The 8,540-nt window shown below is 52.1% G+C and overlaps 1 protein-coding gene across 1 annotated transcript; it reads left to right on the forward strand.

Annotated features, from left to right (window-relative positions):
• Positions 1–3,407: 3,407 nt before the first annotated feature.
• On the forward strand, positions 3,408–5,400 carry medA (transcriptional regulator medA; the record flags this gene model as incomplete). Its single annotated transcript, XM_025539541.1, has 2 exons — positions 3,408–4,808; positions 4,873–5,400. The coding sequence occupies 2 exons, from the start codon at positions 3,408–3,410 to the stop codon at positions 5,398–5,400; spliced, it is 1,929 nt and encodes a 642-aa protein (XP_025397089.1).
• Between the last annotated feature and the right edge of the window lie 3,140 nt (positions 5,401–8,540).

The raw sequence follows: 8,540 nt of genomic DNA on the forward strand, positions 1-8,540 counted from the left end.
CCTCCACTTAGCCACTTAGCATGGTTTCCCCCCCCTCTCTCTAGTATGGTATCGCTTGCCTTTTTTTTTTTTTTTTTTTTTTCCTTTCCCTTCCCTCTTGTCCTTTTTTTTTTTTTTTTTTTTCTCTTACGGGAGTATCTACCCTGTCTTAATCTTTCTGCTACGGGATCATTCCGTCGGGGCCCTTCCTTTTCCCCTAGAAGCTTTCCCCGTGACCCGACCCTAGAGTGGTTCTTTGGTGAAAGGATTAAGGATGGTCGTAAAGGAAGCCCATCTCTGGGTATGGGGCGGTACTAAGAGCCTAAGTCTCCATGGGACCGGTTGAGGTGTGGAGGACCACTGCCAGCCCAGGGACTGCGGCGATGGAGCAAAGAGATCCATGGGCCAACCAGCCATTTAGTCTTCAGATTTCAGGGTGTTGTGAAGGCCCGAAGGCATTGGAGGTATAATTATAACAACAATGAGGGTCAGAGATCCAAACTCATCTTTCCGCGGGGGACATCATCGAGCGTGCTGCTTGTTGCTTATAATCGTGGTTCGGCCTCGCTCTGAAGTATTTATTTTATTATTCACGACGATTAACTACTATTATTCACTCTTCCTCTTGAATCATCTACCTGAGTGATTCCCTGCCAATACACCCAGGATACCGCGACGACTGCTCCCTTACCATTCTTATTTTCCCTATTATTTCCCTAGTCCCGGTCCCAGTCCCAGTCCCAGTCCCAGGCCCCGTCCCCGTCCCCGTCCCAGTCCCTGTGTCCCTACCTCCCCATCCTCCTCCCTCCAGCACATCCCCGCCACACTAGGCCCTGCTCTACCACCACCACATCCTCGGCCCAAGTGGATTGTTGCTCCAGGGAAAAGTAATATATCTCTCGTCATCTCGTACTTGACCGTCACCTCTCGTTTTTCTTTTCCTCCAGTTATCTATCATCATCCTGCTTCTTTTTTTTATTCCTATCCCGCCTCGACTTTACTTACTTCTTTCTATTTACTACTACTTCCTTCTCTTCCCCTCCTCCCCCCCCTCTTATTCTTCCCTCCTCTCCCACTTTCTCATGACCTGGTCTGGTATGGCATAGTGAGGGTCCTCGTCGCATCTCTTTTCTACACCCACCTTCCACTCGCTCGTCTTACGTTCGCCTTACACTCGCTTTGTTTGGTATCGAAGAAGTATTGTTGCCTACGCTCGCTACGGTTCTGTTGATCGACAAAGAAGAAGGGAAAAAAAAAAGAAAAGTGAAGCATCTATCGACACGACGGATTGGGAATTGATCGGGGTTATTATTGGACATCCTAATATCTAATCTTCACGAACCTCACGCACTCGCTGATTGTTCGACGACAACCTTCGTTTTGACTGTTTAATTAACTCCAGCCTCTCTGCGCGCCAACCCGACCACCAGAAGGAACCTGGGATCCGCGGAAGACCGGTCGATTGAACTGACGCCCACCCCTTTGCCGTCTCTTGTCTCGTGCGTTTGTCTGATCTCTCCACGCCGGGTCTATAGAGCGATCCCCCCGTTTGTTGCACGGAAGGTACCCCAGGAAAGATCACCGAAGAAACCCCCCCGTTTCCGCTGCTCTCATCACCACCACCGAACCCCCCCCCCGCGATTGGCAAGGAAATCAGGAAAATAAAATATAATAAAAAAAAAAGTACGGATTCTAGTAAATTGCTGGGTTCAGATTCGCCATCTGTCTCTCAATTTCCCCGAACCAGTGCAGATCGCCCGCCCCAGCCGATTCGCCAATCTCGTCTCTGGATAGCCCTTCGACAAGGCCTGACCTGGACTCAAATCATCGTGGATCGGTGTCTCGGCTGTGAGAGCACCACCTCATTGCGAACTAGCAAAAAGCGTCTCAGAACCGGAGCCCTCTTTTGCCTTCTACTGAAGTCATTGGTCTGTTAAGGTTGGTGCCAGCCCTCCCTCCCTTCGCCACAAGTCTCTGTGGTGCCTTGCATCACTCTCCTTCGTGTCCCCTTCCCTCTGTCCTCCTTGCTTCTCCAAGGTCGTGCCTTTGCTGCACCGGATCCCCAAGGAAAATTAGGGTCCACGATGGGTTCCGTGCGCTTGTCATCTCCCTTGTGTGGTTTTTCTGTCACTAAGCTCCGGATGTTTGTTGTTGACCCCGTCAAAGGTGTAGGTTATCTCGTTAGTCGCCTAGTGACTGGGAAATTTGCATATTAGCTTTCTAAAGACCTCAGCGACGCACTTCTCATATCCTCATTTCTCTTGGTAAGTCCTGCTAGTCCATGCAGCGAGCCGCTTCCCTCACCTTTGGGAGGTTCGTACTCACTAGCTGGGTAGTTCGTGCATCGACAACAGCACCGTCCCCCTAATCCTAGCCGGATCCTGAGACTTTCTTTGGCTTGGACGAACGCCAGAGAGAGGAACACCGCCTGTCTCGGCTCGCTTGGGTCATTCTCGCTCGCTTCTTTTGAGACCCTGCGACACAGATCGATCGCTGGTGCCGTCGGGCTTGACCGCAGTGTGAGGTTGAGATATCGTCCTCAGATGGAAGCGGGTTTCCTATAGGTGGTTAGGAAGCAGACTTTGGCAGCCTGGCTCCCATCCGGTCCATATCCTGCAGCCAACCTTACCCGGTTTCACTCGGGGTCGTTGGATCCTGGTCGCTGATTCGAAGCCCTCCGCGGCCTCTCTCTCGCTCAGGCTGACAGCCACTTCGTGTCGTCACTCGTTTTGTCTCGGAGAGCACCCTAGTGACTTTCCGGCATCCTATCGTTTTCCAGGATAAATTCGCTGTCATTCGCTTCTTTAAGCTGTTGTGCTTCGTTGCAGTTTCTGCAACACCTTCAAACTGGCTTACTCGAAGACGCACGGTGTTTTGGTGAGTACGAATGATGCGTCCGATTCTTTCTGTTTCGCTGCCCAATTGTTGCTTTTTATCGCCCCCCTAACCAGAAGGCCTTCGCCTGGTTTGGAATTCTGTGGTCCATATGTTGTCTCGCGGGCATGCCCTTCTGGTCTGTCGACCGTCGCACATATGACCTCCGACTAACCCTGCCGGTTACAGTTCAATCCACAGTTACAAACGCCGTTAATTCTAGACGAGTCTTTGGACTTTTCCGACCCCGAAGAGTCGCAGTTTATCGGTGCATTTTCAGACGGCCTTTTGGCCAAGTCTGATCCCATTTTGTCTATGTCTACTTTTCAGAAGCCCCCGCACGCGGCGTTGATCGGTAAGCTCGTTCCCGTTGCATGTTGCATGGCTTGTCCAAGGGCATCTTCTGGACGCTCCCTTTGGCTGGCTTTGAGACACCCATGTTGACTCAATATTGAGTAGATTATGACTCTGCTCGATCTATGCACGATGCTGTCTCATATCCGGACTACGGCCAGGCACCGTATGTGACGGCAGCGTCGCTAGTCCCCTCGCCGATGGCAGACCATACAAGCCAAATATCGGACTGTGTCCCGTACATGACAAACGGAGAATATGCCAGTTCCTACGAAGAAGCTCGCTCACCAATGCTAGCTGGGGAACAGCGCCAGATCCCGGAGGTTGTCTCTTACTCTCCTCAGAGAGGCTCCGAAGGGACCAGAGTCTTCGTGCAGATTCAATCTCCGTACGATCTTCACACCTCGTCCTATGCGACTCTTTATCTCGTGTTCGGCTCGAAGCGATGCGAATGTGTCCCCCATTTTGTCGGCTTCCAAGGCCCTTTGTTCCAGTACGCGCTTTCCGTCGACACGCCTCCGTTCATCTCCACGGGCTCGCCGTCTTTCGCAGTGCCGTTGCAGGTATCCGTGGACCACAACGACTGCCACGCTGCGACTCTGCAAGTCGGTGTCTACACATACGAGCAAGCCACCATGCAGTCACCGCCAGATGAGTCTCGGAAACGACGGATATCCTCATACTCAGAAGAGCCCCTCTCGAGGGCAACGAAACGAATCACCGGACAACCGATGCACGTCAAACAGGAACAGTCCACCGGATCCTCTGCATCCTATTCTCCCTATTTGCAGTCTCTGCCCGGAATGAATGGCCTTGTTCCTCCTCACCGCCGCGCTCAACACCCTTGTGGATCGCCTAGGATCCCGGCCGGCCATTATTCCTCTTTGTCGACCACGTCCCAATCTTCTATCAGAGCGCCATCGCCCCTAACCCCCTCATATACCCCTTCTATCCTCTCGATCGGAAATGACTCCAGAAACGGCGGCTACTCTATTGCCCAGTGTTTCCGACAGAATCCGGCCTCCCCAGGGCGTTACTCCAACCCTACGCTCATTCGGACCTCGACATTGCAGCAATCGAGCAGTCTTGGTCAGACGCCGTCGTTCAATCCGTACGCCATGTACCCCGCCAAGGCCGTGTTGAAATTGAACGGTGATTTGGATACCATGACAGAAAACTGGCCTAGGGAGGAACAGGAGGCAAAGCGCCGACTGGTTCAGTTCACTCGCTCGCAAAGTGGAAGTACGATCCACGCGGATTTCAAACCAGTGGCCCCTGAGGATCGGGCTCCGAACAGCATCTGCATCAGCTGCATCTACTGGGACGGCAAGGATGAATGCTTTGTCACCAGTGTTGACACCATTTATCTGCTCGAGTCCCTGGTCGGCGTTCGATTTACGGTGGAGGAGAAGAATCGGATCCGCAGGAATCTCGAAGGGTTCCGACCTCTCACCGTATCGAAGGCCAAAGCCGACAGTGAGGAGTTCTTCAAGGTCATCATGGGCTTCCCGGCACCAAAGCCCAGGAATATTGAGAAGGACGTGAAGGTCTTCCCCTGGAAGATCCTCAGCCACGCCTTGAAGAAGATCATTGGGAAATACGTAAGTACTCAAGCTGACTCCCCTTCGGGATCCTGGAACAGGTAGCTAACTTTCCACCTTCCAGTCTGCCAGCTACTCTTCAACTGCTGGAGCACTGTTCACCCCGATGGCTTCAACCTACACGAGCAACGGTGCCGCCTCTGACTCCGGGACCGAGCCCCAAAACGCCGCCTCCCCTCAGTCTGTTTCAGATACTGCTGCTCCAAGCTCCTACGGGGCGAGCGTCGCTTCAGCTTATCCACCCACTCCAATGACGGGTGCCTCTGAGATGCGAGGCGGTTTGCCCTCTGTCACCCAACCCTACCATTCAATGCCGACGCCGTACTCATACCCCGCCGTCTGTCAGCAGCAGAGCCAGCTCGGTCTTCCTGCCGCCTCCGTCAACAACAGGGCTTGGGAGCTGAATTCTCTTGTCACCCCGGCTGTCAGTGCAGCTTCAAGTAGCAATCCTTGCTACAACTATCTCACCACAATGCCGTCGATGTCGCAGATGTCGGCTATGCCGTCGATGCCCTCAATGTCGCCAATGCCGTCGATGCCGTCGATGCACTCGGTGCCGTATCCAGTCCAAGGCCATCCCCATGCCTCTTGAGTCTGCAATCTCCCACTCGTTGGCGGGCTATGTCAACTGGCGTTTGGGCCTCATTTCCGTGTTTTCGTCTCTTGTGTTTTTATCCTTCTATTACTTGATACCTCTTTCCTTATTGTTGTCACTCCTTCCAAGTCCCCGGCGCTGGGCCACACGTGATGGATCTTCCGGCTTTGCTTCTTATGATCACCGAGTGAATGATCTCATGTCTCTCCTTTGCAATTCTTCACGCTTGATGCCCCAATATCCTCTTTGCTTTGACGCGCTATAGACGATATGTTCTTGATTTCCCCCCACCTTCCATTCCTGTTTTCCTCTGCATTTCCACGTGGGCATTGGGATTCCACTCCTTCACGAAGCTGTATAACTACCTACCTGGCATAGCATGGCGCCGCAGTCGTTCCTTCCACTTGGCACGGGTGTGGGAACACCTCTTGGGATTGATGTCACAGACATCTCTGGGTTGGCGAAGGATAAAAAAAAGTGTGAAATGGGCTTTGGTCTCAAATCGTGTGTCCGTGTTGTGTGTATGTGGGTGTTTCTTTCCTGCTGATTACCCCGTTTCTGCATTCTTGATTGCGCCTCTGGGCCCCGGCGCGGGGTCACTTACTGTCCTCATCTCGGGGGGATGGATGGGATGGTTTCCTGCCGGTTTCCATATCTGCATAGCTCTGGCGTCTGTGAATATTGTTATTCTATTTCCTTTCCTCCCCCTTCTTCACTTCACACTGTCTGTGTTAGTGGCCAGTTCGGATGTGAGATGTGATTGATTACATTATAATCTAATATCTAGAGATTCTTCTTGAAAAGTTTTCCGAACTTAACTACTACTTATCTTACCTACCTGGATTAGCTATTTCGTACATACCTTCTCTCCTACTTCCTACCTCGTAATGCATTCGATTCTATACCTGGCTAACATCATCAGTCTGAAGTTTATCCATGGAGCCGAGCTTTCGTGGCTGTTGCTGTTGCTGTACTCATTGGCTCAGCATACATGCCATGTACAGTCTTTCGAAGGATCGGAACTCCTCCTTCCTTCCTGCCTGTTGCAGGCACGCCCACTCTGTATTTGTATTAGCATCCACTATTCCACCCCGATTTGACGATAGACTGCAATGGCGGGAACAGTAGGTGAGAAGCAGCCAGTAACCAATCTCTCGAGAAGAACGAAATATGGATGGATGGTGGATAATGAATGACCCTGAGGCGAGACGTTAGTGATAGTCTTGTTTGTTTCAGGCCCCAATCCCGACGGGTTGGTGGCGGTTAATTGGGGGGGGGATGGACTTTTTGCAGGGGGAAGGGGTAAGTTGGGTGAAGTTGGTTGTTGCGGTTGCGCAGTGAGAGGGTCTGGCGCTCATCGCCAACCCATCCCGCGCCTTCCTAAACGGGCCATCTCGACATCACTCGAAGGGTATAAACCCCCCCCCCCCCCCTCGCCCGCCTTCGCCCTCGCTATTTCCACAGGTCTCCATCCATCTATCGTGCTCCTCACGACCTCCTCCTCTCCCTCGCCGTCGCCCTCTGCGATTTAGAAAGATGTATACCATAGTAGACACAGTCACACAACATAGACGTGAAGCATTCTCATCTCAGACAACAACTGGCCTTACCTTACCTTAAATGCCACTACCACACTTCAGCGAGTCAACCGAAGTGACCGACTGTCACATATAGCAAAACAATCATGTTCTGGATAGATCTCCCCAAATGAAGTCTCTCAGTCTCTCACGTCATCACCCATCACCCTCAACAGCAACATCCTCCCACAAAGCCACCGCACTCCCCTCCCCCTATTATCACCCACCCTCAACACGGTGACTAAATCCGCAATCAGGTCCGGCCAGTGGGCGTGGACCCGACCCGACATACGTCGCCGATCGCCCTGGAATGCGGTTGTCGGCTGGGCTGGCTGGCCCCAGGGTCCAAGTCGTGTGCGGCATGGCATGGCTGACCAGGATTTTTTTTGCCTGCGATTGTCCCCCGGAGAAAGAAAGACCCATTCGTCCATTAAGGAAGGATTGCTTGTTCCCCCCCCCCCCGCCAGGTTTGTGTTTGCTTTGGGTGGGTGGAAGGGTGTGAGTAACTAGTGGTCTGATATCGCAACCGCAGTGAGTAAAGTAAGTAGACTAAGACTTGGGTGTGGACGCCGGACGGGAATGGCGTGATGAAGAAACTGATCGTCGTATGAATTTCTGGTGGATTCCAGCTGATATGAGATGGAATGGATAGATATATATATATAAAAGAGGCAGACAGTGCTGATGCCTCTGTGTTTCTGGAATTAGAAGAGAGTTGTCTGGTGCTATCTGCTATCTATAGATTGATTGCCGTAGAAGGCTAAGGCAGCCTAAGAGCCTGAAGCTGAACCCGAAACCTGAAGCTGGAGTCTGTGTGTGTGTGGAGGCTGGAGGGCTGGGGTACATGCAATACAGCGGGCGTACCTTACACCTACGTAACTGGTATGTTACCCCGTGTGGTAAGGAAGGCGGTATTATTGCACGGACGGTGACACTGACACTCCAGCAGTAGGAAGGAGCAGAGTAAGTAGACTAGTACGGAGTAGATAGTAGTGACGACACCCACAAATCCCCCATCCATCCATCCAGCCAGCATGCCTAAGGTTCGCGATGTATGCCTTATGCCTTGCCGCCTGCTTACATTCTGCAGGACATGATGTATGTTTTGGGGATATTTTTACCTTACTTACTTACCTGCTGCTGGAACTACATCTGCACGAGTAGTAGTATTGCTCTTTAAAAAAAGAAAGTAGAATGCTATGCTGGTGTAGATAATTACTCACAGTCTCCAATTCCGGTTTTCTAAAAATACCACCGACGGGAGCTAGATAGATACTTTCCTTAATCCTTTCCCTTTCCATCATCCATCCAAAGCGACACGTCGAGGAACCGAAGCGTTTGCGGCCACTCCACCATTGACGGGCCCGGCGTGGCAGTATCCCCCCGTCGGTTGGTCGGCGGGCTCTCTGGCCACGCACCCGGCCGGAAGAACGCCTGCGTTTGAGAATCAAGAGAGAGAGAGAGAGAGAGAGAGAGAGACAATCTGACCTGTCACCTGTCGAGAGATTGCGAGGGGCTGCGTCTAGACTAGACCAACTAAGATAGATGATGCCTCAATTT

Source organism: Aspergillus heteromorphus (genome assembly GCF_003184545.1).
Source record: "Aspergillus heteromorphus CBS 117.55 chromosome Unknown BO70scaffold_23, whole genome shotgun sequence".
In the NCBI taxonomy this organism is placed as follows: Eukaryota; Fungi; Ascomycota; class Eurotiomycetes; order Eurotiales; family Aspergillaceae; genus Aspergillus; species Aspergillus heteromorphus.